A 21,093-nucleotide genomic window follows, 5' to 3' on the forward strand; every position below is an offset into this window, starting at 1 on the left:
TTATATTAGGATCAGGTGCTGTGTATTTCTGGGGAGGAGGACTGGGCTTATCTTTTTTCCCCATAGGTCCTACTGCTGCCTTCTTAGGGATATTAAGTGTTGTGTCATTTTAGGCTCTCAGGGATGGCTCAGGTTGGAGAATCTGCAAGTTTTCAGTGTTGCCAATGTAATCTGATCCAGGGTAATGTCTGATTACTGCCCTCTTGATCTGAGCTCTGATTCTTGATTTGGGTTTGGGTTGACACAACATGCCTGTGGGTGTGCTTCATGTTGGAAGATTCAGTAGATTGCTGCTGGACTCAGCAACTGTAAGCTAACTGGAAAGCTCTGCAGGTTCAAAGTGACAGCACTGCAGGTTCCTTTTTAGTCTGGGATTGGTGCCCTGGCTAATTCACTGTAAACTTCAGACTGAGCAGGAGCTTGGAATTCAGACCCTACTCAGCTCCCAGGGTCAGTCACACAGCTATATCTGAACTTGTTTCTCACTCAGTACACAGCTTAGGTTCTTTAACTACCCCTCACTCTGGAACTGCTCCTCACTCTGAAGTACGTCACTTTTTTTGGTTTTCCTTGGATCTGTGACCCAGGATGACCCACAACTGGGTACTGAATGTGTAAGCTGGCATCAGTTCCTGCTTGCAACACAAGGTTAGGTGTCCTCTTCTTGCCCTGGTACTGCACCTTGGTTCTCTTTCAGTTCTTAAGCACTGGAATGCTCCATGTGGCACACTCCTGACTAAACCTGATGTGGGCTAGAAATATGACTTGTGATTTTTTTTTTCCCCGACATGGTCTGGTAGTTTTCTAGATCTTTTTGGAGGAGTTGTATTAGAAGATTTCCTGCTATTTTGCCATCTTGGCTCCACTCTTAAGTCTTTCAAAGTTGCTTTCCTTAATAATTTTATTGTCATTATACAAATTGCTCTTCTGGTCTTGCTTATGTCATTCCACATTAGTTCATACAAGTCTTCCAAAGTTTTATCTTGTTCTTACTGGAAAAGCCATTATCATTTCTCCATTACAGATAATACTAGCTTGTGGCTTTGGGGGTTTTGGGTTTTGGTTTTTTTTTTTTGCTTTTTGGGTGAGTAATCAGGGTTAAGTGACTTGCCCAGGGTCACACAGCTAGTAAGTGTCAAGTGTCTGGGGCCGGATTTGAACTCAGGTCCTCCTGACTCCTAGGCGGGAGCTCTATCCACTGTGCCACCTAGCTGCCCCCAGCTTGTGTTTTTTGATAAACTATTTACCACATTAATTACCATCTACTATTTGCCATTCATTCCTATTCTTCTTGATGATTTTTTAAAAACATAAATTGGCACTGTATTTTCTTAAAAGCCCTTTTGGTATTTGCTGATAGAATCATATGATTTTATAATTTTTTTGTTATCAATATGGTTTATTATGTTTAGTTTCTCCCTTGGGATTGCTTTGGCTGCATACCAAAATTTTTGGTATTTTGTCTCATTGCTGTCATTGTCTTTGATCAAATTATTGTTTCTGTGATTTGTTCTTTGACCCCCAATTTGAGTTTAGAGTTCTTTAGAGTTTAATTCTTCATTTTTATATTCTTTAGAGCTTAATTATTTAATTTCACTTATATTCCAAAGGTTTCATTTAAAGCTCTTTAATGACTATAATTTCTAATATATTTTGGTTAGTAATGGATGTGTTCAATATTTCTACTTTTCTGAATTTATTTGCAAGATTTTTATGTCCTAGGGCCATGGCCTATTTCTATAAAAATGTTATATACAGCTAACAAATAAACTCTTTCTGTTCCCACTTAGTAATTGCTAGAGAGTTATCATATCAAGTTTTCTAATATTCTACTCAGATACTTAACTTCTTTCTTGTTTTTCTTTTAGATGTGTCTAGGTCTAAAAGGGGCACACTAAAGTCTCCAATTATAATTTTGCTATCAATTTCTCCCTGAAATTTATTTTCTTTTAGATAGGTATTTTGCTATTCAATACATAAATATGTGATCTTTTGTGATTTAATTATCCATGGTTGAGATAAGATAAGGCATCATGAGATGCTCTCTCCCCTACCACATCATCTTTGGTCGTATACTCTTCTCCTTACATGTACAAATTATGAGAAACAAATTATTTTCCTTTCTTCCTAAGGATATTCTTCCCTCCCTCCTCCTTTTTTCTATCCTCTTTAAAAATAATTTAAAAGAAGAGAGTCCATCACCTGGACTCTAGATTTTTTTTTAACTTTAGCTCTGACCTTTGAAGGCAATGAAGTTCTGAAAGGACATTTGTCTCTTCCTCCCCTCCCCCCCCATTAAGTTGTAAGCAGTTCATTACTATTCAGTCTTAAACAACTGCTCAAATGGATATACTTTTTTGTGATTCTCTTAATTTCTATTTTTGCATTTCAAAATTTCTGCTTACCTGTGGTCTTTTCATCAGGTACACTAAAAAGTGCTTTAATTTATTAATGGTTCATTTTGGCCCCTGTAGAATCATACTCAATTTTTCAAGATAAGGAGTCTTTGCCTCTTATCTTTTAGACTATTGTATTTCAAAATTTTCTCTCTGTAAAAATAGTTGCTGCAGTCTTGTGAGACCCTGTCCGTGGTTTCTTGGTACCTTAAGCACTCTTTCTTGGTGCTTGCAGCATTTTGTTTTTACCCTGGAACCTTTGGATCTGGCTGTGACATTCCTGGGTATTTCCAATTTGGGATTTCTTTCTTTTTTTTTTCTTTTAGGCAACTGGGGTTAAGTGACTTGCCCAGGGTCACAGAGCTAGTAAGTGTCAAGTGTTTGGTCTGAGGCCGGATTTGAACTCAGGTCCTCCTGACTTCAGTGCCGGTGCTCTATCCACTGTGCCACCTAGCTGCCCCCAATTTGGGATTTCTTATAGGAGGTGATTGTTGGATTCTATTTAAACCTTGCTCTTTAGTTCTCTCAGTTAACAAGCATTTATTAAGTACCAGTACCTGGCACATAGTCAGTGTTAAATAAAATTTTACTGATTGTTTAAGTGTGGGGCACACAAAGAAAGGGAAAAACATGGACCCTGAATACAACACGCTCAAATTATAAAACGAGAAAGAGCATAGAAATAACTATGCACGTACAACACACACACATACACACACACACACACAGAGTAAATGGAAGGTAATGGAGGTGTCTGGAGTGGGATGGGATCTGAGCTGAGTCTTGAAGAAAGCCAGGTAATTTAGCATTTGAAGGGGAGGCGGGAGAGCTTGCTAAGAATAAAGGCACTGAGTTAGGAGATAAAGTGTCAAATACGCTAGTGGAGCTAGATATTAGAGTTCATGGAGTGGAGTAAATTAAGAATACTGAAAAGAAAGGAAGGCGCCAGGTTGTGAGCGGTTTTAATGCCAAACAGAGGATTTTATATTTATGCTGAAGGTAACAAGGGGCCAGTGGAGTTTACTGAGAATAGAAGTAACAATATCAGATTTGTGGTTTAGTTTTCTGATTTTTTTGAAATATGGTATCCAGGTTTTTTGTTTGGTCATGGTTTTGGGAATCTGCTTCTTAAATTCACTCTCCTTGAACAGTTTTCAGGCCAGTTGTTTTTGATGAAAGATACCTTACATTATTATCTTAAGTTTTGTTTTTTCAATCTTTTGACTGTTGTAATTTTTCTTTTCTCTTAGAGCCATTGAATTCTTTTTGCATCATTCCATCTTTCAAGGAGTCTGATAGTTGGATAAGATTTTCTACCATCTCTTCTAACTTATTTATTCTCCTCCTAAATTCTTCCTGCAAAGCTCTTACTTCAAAAAATTCTTGCGTAACATTTTCAAAGTGCTCTTGTAGTCCTTGTAGCCTGGGCATTTTCTTCCTCTCGTGCTCTTCAAGTTCTTGTAGGGTTGTTGTTCAGTCGTGTTTGACCCTTCGTGACCTCATTTGGGGTGTTTTCTTGTCAAAGATACTGAAGTGGCTTGCCATTCCCTTCTCCAGTTCATCTTACAACCTAGGAAACTGAGGCAAACAGGATTAGGTGACTTGCCCAAGGTCATGCAGCTAGTAAGTGTCTGATGCCAGATTTGAACTCAAAAAGATGACTCTTCTGGTCTTAAAGCCCAGCATGCTATCCCCTGTGCCACCAATAGTTGCCTGGCTATGGCATTACTTGCTTCTTTTGGGTTATCTGTGAGTCTCTTTACCTGCAGTACTGTGTTTAATGTTTTATTCTGTTTATTCTTATCACTTGGCCTCCGTTCCTGGTTTATGCCAGGGCCGGGTTCTATCCTCTACCGCACTCCTTGAATGAGATGATTAGGCCCTGTTTGCTCTTGTCTCTGTTTTCTAGGCCTCGTTTTGGCAGCTGTACTTATTCCTGTATTTACTTACCTTACTCCCTGCCAAACACTCCTCCAATATCTACCTCCCTTGGCATTTCTGCACTCAGAAAGCTGGTTGGCTTTAGGTCTCCCTGGAATGATTCCTGGTTCCAGCATGCTGTGGGAAATGCCGTCCTCCCAGTCCCTCAGACTCGAAATCTAGGTGTCCCCTGTGACTCTGTACTGTTTCACCTTCCCACTCCTACAACCAAGCTTTTGCTAATGCCTATAGATTTCACCTTTGCAATATCTCTCAAATATATCTCCTTCTCTCATCTGACACTGCCATCTCTCCAGTGCAGGTTCTTATCACCTTATTTCTGGACTATTGTAATAGCTTGTGGTGTGTCTGCCTGTTTCAAATCTCTTCACACTTGTCTATCCTCAATTCAGCTGCCAATTAAGCTCCTAAAGTGCAGAGCTGACCATATTACACCCCCCCATCAATAAACTCCAAATCCTACTGCCCCCAGGATTAATTTTTCAAAATGCTGCTTGGCCTTCAAAGACATTCTTAAAATCTTCCTTCTACCTTTCCAGTTGTTTTTTTTTTTAATATGTTTCTCCCTGGCCATCCACTCTTCAATCAGTGACGCTGGCCTCCTCCATACTCCACAAGTAAGACACTCTATGTCTTGACTGGGAGTTTCCTCTGGGGGGCCCCATGCCTGGAATGCACGCCCTCCTCATCTCTACCTATTGGTTTCCTTGGCTTTCTTCATGTTGTTGTTGTTGCTGCTGCTGCTGTTGAGTCAATTAGTCATGTCTCTTTGTGACACCATTTGAGGTTTTCTTGCCAAAGGTACTGGAGATGGTTTGCCATTTCTTTCTCCAGCCCATTTTAAAGATGAGGAAACTGAGGTGAAGTGACTTGCCCAGGGCAACACAGCTATTAAGGGTCTGAGGCTGGATTTGAACTAAGTTCCTTCTGACTCTAGGGCAGGCACTCAAACCACTGAGCACTCAATCTAGCTGCCCTGGCTTCTTTCAAGTCCCAACTAAAATCCCATTTTTTTTACAGAAAGCCTTTTTCAACCTCTCAACTATAGCTATCTTTATCTGTTAATTATGTCCTTTATCCTTATTGTGTCCTTGTTTATACATACTTGTTACCTTGCTGCCTCCCACACCTCATTCTGAGCTCCTAGAGGGCAGGGGACTGTCTTTTGCCTCTTTTTGTATCCCCAGTGCTTAGCACAGTGCCTGATATATATATAGTATTTACTGACTGACTGCCATGTGGCCTCTTACTCTCCTAGAGAATCTCTGGTCAGAATGATGGTAGATTTTAGGTCTGCTTTTACCTGAAACTTGCATTGACTTCCTTAGCAGGATTCCAGTCCCAGTGCCCACAGGCTTCTGGTTATCTTTTTTAGACAGTCTTGTCCTAGATGGGAGGGGTTTACAATTCTTTTTCTTTGGATGTCTTGATTATTTTTCATTCTAGAGCCCTTTATAGGTCTTTGCTATGGTGTATGTGGGAGAACAGGGCTGTTCTACAACCTTTCATGCTGCCATCTCATTTGGAAATGAATACTAAGATTTTTCTTAAAAAGCATCCATTTCCTATTAATAATTCTATCAATCTACATTCTGCTCATGAAACTGTGGTTTCAATAAAATGGCTCCCCAACCACTCATTCTTACCTATATAATGAAAACCAAAAAGAACAGTCTTTAAATTGGATTACATAAACTGGTTTCTTGCACTTCTGCATTCTACCTGACATGTGCAGGATGGTATGTCTGAAAGGCTTCCACTTCACAAATCCATTGGAAAGGAAAAAAAATTATCCTAGGCCTGATCCTCTGCAGATTAATTCCAGGAGCAAGGACAGGTATGCCCTGTTTTGTATCAGCCACAGAATGGAGTACATACCTGGCTCTCTCCAACAGCATTCATCTAATGAAAAGGGAATGAGAGGACTAAAAATGATAGATTTAGAACTAAAAGGCACCTGAGAGGCCAACCCTCCCATTTCAAAGAAGGAAAATTGAGGCACAGAAAGGTTTAATGACTTCCAGGGTCACAAAACCACTCACTGATCTGAACTCAGATCTTCCTGATTCCAAATACTTATTTATACAATACTATACCATGCTTTCCTGACTTTCATATTCAACCATTCTTCAATAATTTTTAAAAGAAAAAAGAATATTCCATTGTACCCTGAGGGCTATTATCTTAAAAACAAACACAACACACACACACACACACACACACACACACACACACACACACACACACACACACACACCCCTAAACAAAACAAAAAACAAACACTAAACTAGATTGATTACTGAATAGTCACAATGAATTAGGTCTGAAAAAAGAATACTTTGTACCACTTATAGGCACCCTCAAATGTTTAAGAATGTGCTTTTCAAAATGGAAGTGAAAATATTATACTTCAGTTGTGAAAATCTAAAAGTCTAAAAGCAGAGGGGAAAAAACCCCTGAGATGGCAATGAATCTATCAGATGCAGACTCATCAACTGAGTCAACTTTGTCAAATTCAGTCATTCCATTTTGAGTCTGCCTTGATTGGAAGTGCTATGCTTTTTCAATATTGTAACAGTTCTTGCTCCATGCTATCTTTTCCCCAATAAATAATGGTTATCTGTTAGCCCAAACATTGATTCTTTCCTTTGAATTACAGTATGATGGCAGGAAAGGACCAGGAGCAAGAGCACCGTCACAAAAATGCCTGCAGCATTAAGTGATAATCTAGGCAAGACAATCTTAAGTTTTTAATTCAGGCATTCTTAACCTGGGGTCCATGAACTATTTTTTTTTAAAAAGTATTTTGAGGGGCAGCCAGGTGGTACAGTGGATAGTGTACCAACCCTGGAGTGAGGAGGCCCTGAATGCAAATCCTACCTCAGATACTAAATAGCTATGTGACCCTGGGCAAGTCACTTAACTCTGCCTCCAAAAAAAAAAAGTATTTTGAAAACTGTTTAAATGTAATTGGTTTCCTTTGTAATCATATGCAATTTCATGAGCTTAAAAATATTCTTTGAAGAGATCTATAGGGCTTTACTGCATTACCAAAAGGAGGGTCCCATATCCCACAAAAATTTAGTTTTTATTAGATAATATTGTGACAAGAAGTACAAAACATAAACTATAAGATAGAAATATGAAGTGATGTACGCATTTGGTGTTTTATTGAACAATAATCTACCAACAGGGCTTTTCATGTAAAACCAAGTGACAGGAAAAGCAGTGTGGAATAATGAACAGAGAATTGACACTGGAGTTAGGAAGTTGCAGAGAAAGTACAGATCTACATTGGTAAGGGATGTTCCTCACTAGGAATTCTATCTACCGTGAAATCAAACGTCTGGCTTAAAAAAGCAAAACAAAAGAATAAAAAAAAGAAGAAGAAGAAGAAGAAGAAGCCAAGTGATGGCTCCCAGGAACAAACCACATTTAAGTCACTCTAAGACTGTAATTTTTATCTGTTCATATGACATATGTGAATGCAGACTAATTTGGGCTATCAGGAAGGAGTTATCTATTTTTTAAGTCATCTGAAGCGTTGAAAAAAGTTCAGCAAAAGATTTGCTATTAGAAAAACCTGGTCCCTAATAAAATAAGATAATTAATGTAGTCACTAAGTGCAGTATATTTATGGAACACATCTGTGCGCTTCTAAATTAGACTCTCAAAGTTAAGCTGAAAAACATGATCATGGCAAAAAACTCTGAATTGAAAAATGTGTTTTCTATTTAGTGACTATTTTCTGCATTAGATTTTTTCAAATAGGTCCAAAGATTATATCAGACACTAAGTGGGCACTGCATAACTTATCTGCCTAAGATAACTGAATTTATTATCCATCAAAATTTACACATTTTAGCTATTTTCCCAAAATGATTTAACTATCAGTTAAAATTTGTTCTCTAATATGTTTATTAATCTCTTGTATTTAGAAATCTAAATATAAATAACTGTTTTGGTATTCAGAAAAGATCTAAATATAAGGTGATTTTTTTTTCTTACCTACGTATCAAAACTATAAATAATAGAACAAATGGGGTCAAATGTTTTAAATCAAGAAATCCTTTTGTGGGGTGATTATTTTGTTCTAATTTTTGAGCCAACTTAATGAATTAGTTTTGTGGTGGGCATTTTTGCCCACCTTTTGATGGGAATGGGAAAATAAATACCAATAGAGAACAGGATTCTTTCTCAACATAGAGAGGCAGGGCCTGGTAACCTATGGCTGAATGGTGAAGTCTCCATATTTTCTAGTTTAAAAGTTTACTTCAGAAGCATCCACTAACTTTCTATACCTATCACAACATAAAAAACCCCAAAACTTGAGGTCATGTTACTCTGTTAAGAGAACTGAAGTATAATTTATACTCTGTTAATGACTTACTGTTACCCTTTTCATTTCTAAAACAGAAAATATGATCCACCCACTAAGTTATTTTAATTATAATTAAACCAACTCAAAGTTCTAAACAGCTCACTCACATACAAAGTTGCCACAAGGTTTCTTGTGCCAAACTTTAAGGACAGTAACACAAAATTCCACTTTCCTTACCATGTGGGGACAAGTAGGTAAAATCAATTTATTTTTTAAAATGCAATTACACTTTGATTCCTTGACTGGAAGGTAGAGATTTCCATTAAAACCAAAGTGAGCAGAAGGTAATGGCAAGGTGAATTGCATTCTCCTCATAATGGCTACTTGATTCTCAGCAAGCCATACTGATTTCCTTTTTTAGGTCCTCCCACCCAGGGTTAGTGCTTGTCTTAATGGCTATTAATGATACAATGTCCTCTTAGTGATATCAAGCACAGAATTCTAGGAGTAGGTATAAACAGCAGATAAAAGTCTCATTCACTTTTTAGTTAAATTTTTAAATACAAGTTGGCTTTTTACTACTTGATAGTAGTTCTAGTAAAGAGGATTGGAGGAAGAGGTTAAAAGGAGGTTAGAGGTTATCTGTGAATTAACACTGCTATCATAGTCCCAATTACCATCTTATAATTAGAACTGGAATACAAAAGTGTATTCCAAAGTGGATGGTTGACCCGTATTCACCAGAAGAAGCTGCTTTTTGTGTGAACAAGAATAAGATGGCAATACTTCGGTCTAAGTAATTTAACTTATTCTACTTGGTAAACAAAATATGGTGGAAAGGACCCCTTTAATGTCCTCCCCCTACTCTGGAAATATCCTTGCCATGTACTCTAGAGATCCCTCCTTACCCCACTCCCATGACCTCTCCCCCAATTTCAAATCAAAAAAGCTGTTTGGAATGAGAATTACATCTATTCTTGATGTCCTCCAGACCTAGCAGAGGAAAAGTATATATAACCTCTATGTCCTAACCATTCTTAATCTTTAACATTTTATTTAGGTTCTTTCTTGGGATGATGTGCACATGTATAAAAACATGTATAATAATTTTTCTTTGGTACGGCATAAACTGTGAAATGATCTCAAAATATCTTTACTTTAAGCTCTCTGTGCTGTGGATAAACTGCATACTTATTTGTACATGCAGGGTGGGAAGGGCGAAGACAAGCACTTTGGTTTCATGGCAATCTTAGACATAATTCCCAACCAACTACTTTTTCCTTTAACCTGATATTTCCAATTAGTTTGTTATGGTAGATATTAAGTCATATATTATTTCCCCTATAAGGCTTTCCTGTACATGATTCCTGAACAGCTTGAATGATAAATACTCTACTTTCTTTAAAAAAAAAAAAAGCTGACAAGGCCTTTTCTGAAAAGTAGAGTGGTCAGTTTTTCCTGAATATTTTTATATTAAAACTAAGTACACAAAACTTAGTCCTGGCTACTTAAGAGACATAGAGTGCAGGTTTTACAAAGCTCTCTGGCTTCTATTACTTGCTTTCTCTATTAGGCTTCCACTGATTTTATTAAATAAAATTTCTCTGCTATTTAAATAAAATGGGGTTTGAAGCAATATATCTTATTACACCTTCCTTGTTAAGAGAACCCATTTTGAAGAAGGCTGGCATTTCAGAAGGTAAATATAACAGCATTTGTTAAAAGGCCTCGAACATTCAATTCCTAAAATGTGTGCTTTAGAAATCGCGGCAGAAGAGGGGAAAGGTTATGGCAGTGGCAGTTTGATGAGAAATGAATTAATTTGATTATTTTCAAGGTCCAGATCAATACTACTCAGCTTCCACTGAGGCTGCTTGCCTGCAGGCAGTTGGGTAATCAATGGAATCAAACAGAGGCACTTTCCTCCCCTAGTAGTGGCTCTGATCTTTTCTGGGAGGACTCTTCACGCTTGTGTAATTCTAATTTGTGTCAACTATATATCAAAGGGATTCCTAGCAGCTTTGGTCAGAAAATATTTTGGTGGGCCTTTAAAAATCTTATATAATGCGACAGCTGAAGCCCTTGCAATGACTGTGGAGAAATCTCTAAAAGTAGATCATAGGTGAGTACCTGCTGATCAGAAAGACTGATGAGACAAAGCCGGGTGGAAAAAAAACAGTAAACTTTCGCTCCTTCCAATCTGCAAATATGCAGGGACACAAACCCCAAGGATTTCAAACAAGATGCTTTGCCAAGGATTGTCTCCCTCAAACGTTCTCTTTAATGGTACTCCAGACATTGGCATTTTCAAATCAAATGAACAGTGTATAAAATTAGTTCTGCATGAAGTTAAAAAAAAATCCAAAGTGAAAGAGATCTTTTAAAAGCTTTAGCTTTTCTCTATCCAATTGCTTTTCACAAGGGTTTGGCATCTGAAGACGGCTATATTTATGATGTTATTCACTGCTCATAATTCAGCCATTCCGTCTCCAAATTTCTGTATTAACTCACTACTTCAGAGGTTTCTAGTACAGTGTTTTATCACCAAGGTTTCCCAAAGGAGCCAAATTGCCTCTGGTGAGGCTTTTGCTTCTCAACTGCAGCCATGCCACAATGTTCATTCATTTCTCAGAGGTTTTTTTTTTACCCAAAACATTTTTCATTAACCCCTCAGAATTTTATTTCCATTTGCCCTAGAGCCTTCTCCTTGATTTTTTTTTTAATCCTCTCCAGTCTGCTTGTCTCCCTAAGCTGTCTGTGGTAAGTAGGAAAAAGATCACATGATTGAGAAGAATAAGATCTAGCTAGCATCTGTAGTTTTGCTGCTGAAGATGTAAAAATGATTTCCATTACCTAGGACACTATCTGTAGCTGCAGTAACAAGAGTAAACATACTGTTCTTGTTAGAACCCTGTTGATTGTACAAGTAGTTTTAACTAAATCCACCCAATAAATGCACGTTAAGTTGATAGGTGATTTGGAGGTCAGCTCTAATTCCCAAGGTCAAGTAACTCTTTGAACAGTCTCTAAGTATATAAACTCAGCCCAATTCATCAAAGGAGACTCACACAGCTTTTCTTCTCTTGGTTCTTACAATGCACTAAAGTTTAGAAGATTAAATGGCGTCAGCTTCAAAACCCAGAGTAAAGCTTCTAACATGCTTATCTTTCCAGAAATCTGGAAAACTACTAACACGGGTTTCTTAATGCAATTGCTACTTTTACAACTGCCCTGGGACTGCTGCATTTGTTGGGGGAGGGGCTGGGCTGATGTTCTTCCTTGGGCTTTGCCAAATGTTTTAGCCAAACAAATTCGCTGTCTGGAGTTTCAAGTACATATTTCTCACTTGTTCTCTTTTACCTCAAGTAAGGGTGAAAGAAAAGGGAGAAATATATTTTATTAAACAATTAAGACCTTTTATTTTGTTCTTACAAATCCTGAGAAAAAAATTATTAACCTGGCTAAAACACTATATTTTGAATCTGAAGCAAAGTGAATTATAAATGAGGACAATAATCAATCCACAGTAATTCTGTAATCAGTTGTTGTGTTTGTGGATCATCCCAGTCACAAGCTTCTTTATTTTTCTTTTTGCCCACCTTAAACTGGGTAGCTAGCAGCCTAGGAATTGGTGGGAAGAAGCTGAATTCAGAGTCCCAAGGGTTTACTTCAAATCCTGACTGATACTTACTACCTATGTGACTGTGGGCAAGCCACTTACCTGATATGGACTCAGGGCCTCCATTTTTAAAAGAATGAGAATGGACTAAGTTACCTCAAAAATCTTTGAGATACAGGATTTAAGGATTAGCAATGCTACCTCCTTCAGATGGACAGGGATAGTGGAACCAGTCTATTTTTTTTTTTAACTTGCTAGCAGTTTTGGTCGAAGGAGTAAGGAATAAAAACACTATTTTTCTTTAATTCTTTCTCTAATGAATTACTTGAAAATAGATCTTAATCCTTCCTGACCATACCCCAAATATTTCCTTTGCTTCTGGTTCCAAATTTTATTTTCCCTTGTTTTGTTTTCTCTTTCTTTTCCTTTTTCTTCTTTCATCTTTCTATTCTATTTCCATAGCTATGTTTCTTGCCTCAGTGTTTATCTTTTTGTAGACTATGTAGAGGCTATGATGTGAAAGGTTCTAAAAATCATATTGTTTTTAATATTAATTTTAATGTTAAAGAGGGCAAAAATATATGGATATAATTCTCTCATTTAACTTGTGCTTTTTCCTAGTTCTCTCTCTCTCCTTTGAAAATGGATGTATGGGTCAGTACAATTTTTCTTTTATAAATATTCACAAATCTTAATCTGAGAAAGTCTGGATCTCTTCCCATTCTATGTCATCCATAACTTGTTATTAATCAGCATCTGACAGAAGTAGAACAGAGAGGTGATTGCAGGAAAGTGGATCACTATCTCTATTTCCTGTTGAAACTTTTGAGTTTGCCTCCATACTATTCTGGACCCGGAAGTGTCTAGGGACTATTCCTGCCAACCCTAGAGACACCTCTGTATCTGTAAGTAGTTAGTTTCAGTTCTAGTCTCCGTACCTCCAGGTACTGGTTTGCTTTTTTTCAGGTCAGGGTCAAACCTGAAGGTGTCAAACCCAAATGGTAATCCTGAGTCACAGAGACAGAGCCTAAAAGTGGCCTTATTTCATTAGGGGAAGATGACCTGAAGCACGTCAGAAGAGTGTATGGCAGAGGTTCTTAACTTGGGGTTTATAAACTTAAAAACAATTTTTTATAACTTTATTTCAATATAATTGGTTTCCTTGTGATTCTATATTTTATTTTATGCATTTAAAAATATCATCCTGATTATTATTAATCAAAATATAAACCTCTCCCCCAAATAAACATAAGCTATACATATTTTTTTTATGAATGATAGCTGTAAAACATATTTGCAAAATTATCTTTTCATGTACATTCTGCCATATTTATTTTGATTTGGAATAATCAGCACACAAGTCCATTTAGAAAATATCCTATATGTGCAGACTAGAAGAATTCACTACTGGTATAATTATTCCAAAATTTGTGTTGTTGGAAGCCAAAGGAACTATGAGACAAAATACCTGTCCTAGAAACCTCTCTTTCACCTATGACAGCAAGAATCAGTGGACCACAGCAGTAGCTATTCAGTACTTATTTTAACAAAGACTTTCTAAACCTGTCTGATTCTTAACAAAACTTTTTTAAACAAAACCCAAAGTAAATGCAGGTATGTTAAGTGTAAAAGAAAGTGCAAATTCATTTACATTTTGCCCTTAATATACTGCATGAAAATGAAAGTGGATTAGATACCCCATGCTTTGGGGGTCTGGTTGACCCTCCTCCCTTCACTGGGCCTCAAATCAGACAGCTATGCTAAAACAAACACGTAACAATTCTTCAACACACTATAGTTAAGTTTCATTTCGGCCAGTACATGCAGCAGCTGGGATGGTGTTATCCTATAACACATGGGGTACATGAGTTTGTATACTTAAAACTTTGAGGTAGCAGCTCTTGTTTAAGAAATCTGAAAAAGGATAGACTAGAAAGAAATGTAGCCTTTCGGAAGAGATGTATTTATTTTTAAACATAAACATTTTGATGTCCTTAGGTATTTTTGCAGTCTCATTCTAGATGGGTGTTGTCTTTTTTTGTTGTTGTCATTGTTTCTGATGCCCTTTCAAATGTCTTTTTGTGTGTGTGACAACAATAAAGTTAACGTGAGTTTCTTTAGGTAACAAATTTAGTTAAAATGAGTTAATAACAGTGATTTGATTGAGCTACTAAATCAGGTTGCTTTCTAGTCTGGGCTGGGAGATTATAATAAGGATTTTATAACATAATCAAACTGTGGAGGACAAGCACTGTTTTGTATTTTGTGTGTGTGTGTGTGTGTGTGTGTGTGGTTAAGTATTCTTGTAGAAAATGACACAACACAAAATGAGACAACAATCATTTACACCTGGCCTGTTCCAGATCCCCACCACACAGTGCTACATTTAGAAAACTTAGGTCATTATATAGTGATTTGTACACTTAGCTTCATTTATTTTTCCTAAATTCATCTGGAACTAGCATTTTAAAGTAAAAAGCAATATACAATTCACAAAACTTTTCTCAGAAAGTTTCAAGGGTCAAAATATTCTGGGTAAAGGCAGAAGCAGAACTGTTTCTTAGGCACCATGGGCCCATTTAAAGTATTAATCCAGTATTCTCAATTCTTTATTAATCCTTTCAGCTACTCACATCTGTCTTTGACACTACTTCATGGAATCTCTTCTCTTGGAGCTCACTTGGTGCTTTGTTTTCTAACTATCTAATTCATTTGCATAAAATACCATACAACATGGTTACATGTATTTGTATCTTAAGAACTTATTAGACTGTAGGTTTCATGAGGGCAGGGGCCAAATCTTATCTAAATTTTTTATCTGCTCCCCTGGTACTATGCACATCTAATAGCTGATGTTAGAATGCTTGATAAATATTTATTAAATAAATGAATGCATAAATGAATGAATCACATGCGCTTAAGGGTGTCAGTGTTGCTCTGTGATTTAAACAAAACCAAGCCCAAAGTGGCAGTAAACTAGGCTAATTATTCATAAAAATATTTGGAATGAGTCTGAGTCAAGAAATGTGGAATTCTGGAGAAAGTCTGATTGTAAGAAACCTTAAAATCAAAGCCTTATTGTCTATTTCATCTTATCTAGAGGCTTAAGGATGTGGGGTGATAATTGTTAAATACAAAAAAAATGCAAAACTAATCAAGTTATCAGGCATTTTCAGGAATCTTCATTCTAACAGCTAATTCAACTTAATATAAATTTCTTACCTTATCACATCTCATCAGCCCTAAATATCTGAGAGATTTACTGCTTTGTGCAATCAGGGTGGCTCCCTGATCTGTAATTTCTTTACACCATCCAACATCTACAGTCTCTATTGTCATGCTGTATCGTCCAATGGCTATCAGTGCTGCAAAGATGAAAATGGAGAGAGAAGCAAAGTGTAAAAATCCATACTGGAAACTAATGATTCAAAAATGATTCTGTTTTCAATGATTTCAGTGTATCTTATGTGTAAAGTCATTTTTTCCTAAATGGAATCATATTTGAATGTGTTGCAAAAGCTTATACTTTAAAGGATTCTTATGAAGGAATGAGTGAATGAATGAAAGGAAAAGCAATTATTAAGTGCTTACTGTGTGCCAAGAACTTGTGACAAACACAAAAGCAAAGATAGTCTCTGCCCTTGAAGAGCTTACGTTTTAATAGGGGGAGACAGTGAAGTGGTGGCCAAAATGGGGTTTTTTGGTTTTGAAAGTTGCATGAATGGCAAATGGAGTAGACTGATACATCCTTTTACAAGAGCAATGACAGTGTTTATTTGATTATGATTCCAGAACTGGAGGTACAAGGAGATGGTTGTGGTACATGGGGAGTGAAATGAAACATGGCTGGGCTTGGGCCTATGTAATGGGCAACTGAGGCCAATCAGGACAGTGGGGACCTAAGGGTGAGAGTCTCTCAGGCATGGTTATCCTTTCATAAATCAACAATCCCAGATTACCTTTTTCTTTCTTTTAAAAGAATATATTTTCATGAAGTAGCTAATGGCATAGGGAGAAGATCATAGTTTATGGAACTAGGGAATCTGGGTTTGTGAGCAAATCACTTCATTTCTCTGAGTCTCTCACTTTACTCACATAATGCCAAGCACACAGTTGGCTTAATAAATGCTTGTTGACTGATTGATTGTTCTAGCTATAAATCAATAGTTTTAATAAAAACAATACTTTCAATACTCATGTAGAAGAAAGATAAAATGAATTTTCAAAATATTTTTTGTTTGGGGTTAAGAAACTACAAGAATTAACTAAAAGTTGGTTAAGTATTCTTGGAAAACTAGCTTTAAACACTCTTTAGAGGTGTGCTATACTGCATACAAGTTTTTCTACCAATTGGCATAATTCTTTCCATCTGTTCACGTCTTGTAAAATGTAAAAGAATCTAACATTTTCCACATTAGTCCTCCTTAGTGAATCCTATATTTCCCCTTTAGGAATTAAGAATATATTACATATACTGTTGAATTTAATCTGTACCATGCTACAGCTGAGTGAAAGGAAATGCATTTGTTATGGTAAATTTCCTACACTTTTATCAGAGGCTTTCTCCTATATTAACACACAAAATAAATGCTATAGTTTCAAAACAACGACAGTATCTCCATCCTACTTGAATTTTCAGAACTTTTCCATTATTAAAATAAAGGGGCCTTATCTCATATTCAAATTATGACACGTGCTTTATTAACTTAACAATTGTATGACATCCTACCGGAGGAATCTTTGAAAACACCAATTATGCAATAATTGGTTCATATACACTTCTTTACATCTTTATGATCATCTCTATATTCATTTATGAATTACAAATTTTATCAGATTTTCTACCCCACAAAGATTTAAGCTGTGTTTAGTAAATACTTTCTTTCCCTCTACAACCATCTCTCCACACTCTTCCCCTGCAGCAATGCTGCTGGTCATCATTAAAGAAAAAAACAAGAATGATATGATACTCCCACATTTAGATTTAGAGCTAGAAATTACCTTAGAGACCATCTAGTTCAAGCCCCTCTTTTCACAAAGAAGGGAACTGTACCCTGAAGTGGTAAAGTGACCTGCCTAAGATCACACAGGTATTAAGAATGAACTAGTCACACAACTGGAGGCATGTAACTTTTTCAAAATACAAAGGTACTATTTAGTAAAATTTCTCTTCTCATGGCTTTAGTGGCCTAAGAGAATTAGCAATGAATACAACTTTCTTTTCCCACACAGAATCAGATCCATATGCTTCTTTTATAACAATTTACCCAGTTACTCATTCCTGCATGTTTTTTATTATTTATAATGATAACATTCTCATGAATAGTTTCTCCTCAATAAAAATAAATACTAAATAGAAAATATTTTACTAAGTTCTTTGTGTTACTGATTTGCTATTGCTTTCAATCTATCATATACTTTTTGTATTCAAAATTAAGCAAATTCAAGTGAGAAAAATAAACTCAAGATAGGATGTCTTACTAAGAAGGTTTGCTGATATGAATTGAATTACTCTTTTTGTGGGATAAAAAGCTAATTCCTTTTCAAGGTATCCCCCACATAAAAAGGATAATTATTGGTCTTGATGGAATTATTATCATCTTCATAAGACATGAGGTCAGCATTTTACTTTTCACTAACTATACATTCTCTAGTGCAACCATAGTGATGTAATCTTTACAAGTACAATTCAATCTAATTCACAAATATGTTAACCACCTGTAATACACTGTGTTGAGCCCTGAATTCATGAAATACATTATTTGAATATAATATATCCAAACTGTGACCAAAATGGCAAAGTAAAAATATCTCATCATTGTGCAAAATAGGATTTCGTTCATTCAGATGGAGATCAGTGGATTATGTTGAAACATTAAATCCCTTTCGCATTCCAAATGTACAGTCTTAATGACTAAAATGTCTACAGAAGCTGTTTTAAAAAACAAATGGAGATGAGCCGGTAGTGAGGTAAGCCCTCATCTAGCTTTTGTTTTCACGAACACATAACAGCTCTCCCAGAAGCTGAACGCTGTGGAATCTGAACCTCAGATGAAGAAGGGCAAGAGACAACTTGATCCTGAACAGGAATCTCCTCTACTACATACCTGAAAAGTGATCTTCTAGCCTGACTCCTAAGGGAGCTCATTCCACTCGTGGATGGAAATACCACTAGTGGTGAAGAAGTTTTTCCTGACATTAAGCCTAACTTTGCCTCTATGCAATCTCAATCTATTGTTCTTTGTTCTGTCCTCTAGGGCCAAAAAGAACAAGTCTGACCTTTCTTCTCCACGACAGTCTTTTAAACACCAAAAGAGTCTAAAATTATATTACATTGCTAGCCTCAGCTACCTATGCCATCGCTAGGAATGGGGCAAATTGCCACATCACTCTCCTCAGCTGCTAGTGATTTCTTAATTGACAAATCCAATAGCCTTTTTTCAGTCATCCTTCTTGACTATAGCATTTGAAACTGTGGAGCATCGCAGCTCCCTAGAAGCCCTCTTCTCTTTGTTTTCTTGTGACAGTGTTCTTTCCTGATTCTTCTACCTGTGTGACATCTTAGTCTCCAGTAAGATGTTGGACCATGAATGACGTATGATGTGTGACCTGACTTTTAACTACTGGCAAATCATAAGGCTCTGTTTTAGACCCTCTTCTGTTCTCTCTGTATATTCTCACTTGGTAATTTCATCAAACTACCACAGGTTCATTTATAATCTCAATGCAGATGACTTCCAGATAATATATATTTATATCCAGAACAAGGCTGAGAATTTAGACATACTAGAATGAATTTTGCTTCCCCATCATTTTAGACATTAAGATTACAGAACAGAGAGCTGCCTAAGACTAAAATCCACTTTGTGACTTTAGGAGCAATGGGCTGGTAGAAATTAGCTTCCTCAGAAATGACATAGCCTTCCTTCTTGATTCTGGAAGAAAATCCACTCCTTTATCTTTGCATTTTGCTCTTAGGATCTTAGGCAAGTGATAACCTCTCTGTAACTCAGTTTGCTCATCTGTAGAATGGGGATTATACTTCCTCCTAAAATAATCTCAGGGGGTTGTGAGTATAAAATGGAACCAACATAAAAGCACTTTGAGAAGCAAAAAGTCTGTGGAACTGAAAGCAATTTCATAAGTACATAGATATGTTAACAGTAAAGGTCACCAGGGCCCATAAATTTTAAGCAAATTTTCAGACTGAACTTGTGTTCATATTTCTGCTTTCTAAATACATATATATTTTTTAAAAATGTATTCAACAGTTGCTATCTTCATTGTAAAATCTGGGTATACAATAACATGTTTTTAAAGGCTTTTGTTTCCAATAACATCTTTAGCACCCTTTTGATGTGGTAAAGAGTCTTTAAAAAGGATCCTAAGGTTCCAGGAGCCAAGATGATGGAGTAAGCAGTAAATGGCAGTAACTCTCCCATATTCACCTCCAAACCACCATAAAATAGCACCCCAAAACAAAGCCTGGAACAGCAGAACCAGCAAAAAGGTGGAGTGAAACAATCTTTTAGCCCAAGAAACTTGGAAGATCATCAGGAAAGGTCTGTCTCACTTGAGTAAAAGGAACACAGTCCAATACAGGAAGTATCCCACAAGCCAGCAGCAAGCTCCACCTCAGCAAATCAGTGGGAGAGCCTGACCACCAGTGCAGTGGGGCTGGCAAACACCAACACCAGTCCCCCTTCCCTCCCTCCACATGCCCCAGCACAGCCAGGAAGAGGTACACTCCAGATCCAAGAACCTCCACATGCTTCAGCACAGGCCTGGGGAAATACAAAAACACCCCACTGGCCTCAGCACACACCAAACACCAGCATTAGGACCCTGGCTTAGCACCAGTTAAGCTGCCAGACCCCTGTGGCCTCCAGCAGCACCAGCCACCCCCCACCACACACCCTCAGCACAGCACCAGATACAAGGGTGTCTGTGGGTCTCAGGGCATCATCAGTGCGTACTAGGTAAACAACCAGGGCCTGCAGCCCCTGGCACAAGAAGCCTGAGATAGTGCCCTTTCTACCCCAGGAGCAGAGCTCAAATTTAAAAGAAAAGAAAAGGGCAAAAAAAAAAAAAGAGATGAACAAAAACCAACAACAACGAAAAAGAATCTGACCACAGAAAGATATTATGGGGATAGGGAAGATCAAGACACAGACTCAGAAGAGGACAACAATGTCAAAACACCTTTGGGCAAAACCTCAAAGAAAAACAGGAAGTGGTCTCAATCCCAGAAAGAACTCATGGAAGAGCTCAGAAAAAGGCTTAAAAATCATATAAGAGAGGGAGAAGAAAAACTGGGAAAAGAAATGTGAGTTATTCGGGAGAACTATGAAAAAAGGGTCAACAGCTTGGAAAAAGAAAAAAAACTGCTTAAAAAGCACAACTGGCCAAATGGAAAAGGAAATACAAAAGCTAATTGAGGAGAACAATGTCTTAAAAGTTAGAATTGGGCAAGTGGAAGCTAATGAATGCACGAAATATCATGAATCAATCAAAAATTCGAAAGAATGAAAAAATAGAAGAAAAAGTAAAATCTCATTTGGAAAAAGAACTGATCTGGAGAACAGATCTAGGAGGAACAATGTCAGAAGCATCAGACTACCTGAAAGCCACAATCAAAAGGACAACCTGGATAGCATCTTTCAAGAAACTGTCAAGGAAAACTGCCCTGATATCCTGGAACCAGACGGCAAAATAGTCATTGAAAGAATCCACCAATCACCTCAGGAAAGAGATCCCAAATAAAAACTCCAAGGGACATTATAACCAAATTACAGAACTCTCAGATCAAGGGGGAA

At 37.1% G+C, this 21,093-nt stretch overlaps 1 protein-coding gene across 2 annotated transcripts in view; it reads right to left on the bottom strand.

The window, feature by feature from the left end:
- Positions 1–21,093, bottom strand: part of FBXL17 (F-box and leucine rich repeat protein 17) — a 513,353-nt gene that overhangs the window by 25,378 nt on the left and 466,882 nt on the right. The window contains exon 8 of one of the 2 annotated variants that reach the window (XM_020968827.2): positions 15,500–15,642. The exons of the other annotated variant lie outside the window; for it this stretch is intronic. Coding sequence (XP_020824486.1) covers positions 15,500–15,642 — 143 coding nt within the window. The remainder of the gene's footprint in view (positions 1–15,499; positions 15,643–21,093) is intronic. 2 annotated transcript variants of the gene reach the window in all.

Source organism: Phascolarctos cinereus, unplaced genomic scaffold (assembly GCF_003287225.1).
Source record: "Phascolarctos cinereus isolate Bilbo 61053 unplaced genomic scaffold, phaCin_HiC Scaffold_4;HRSCAF=312, whole genome shotgun sequence".
Taxonomy (NCBI): domain Eukaryota; kingdom Metazoa; phylum Chordata; class Mammalia; order Diprotodontia; family Phascolarctidae; genus Phascolarctos; species Phascolarctos cinereus.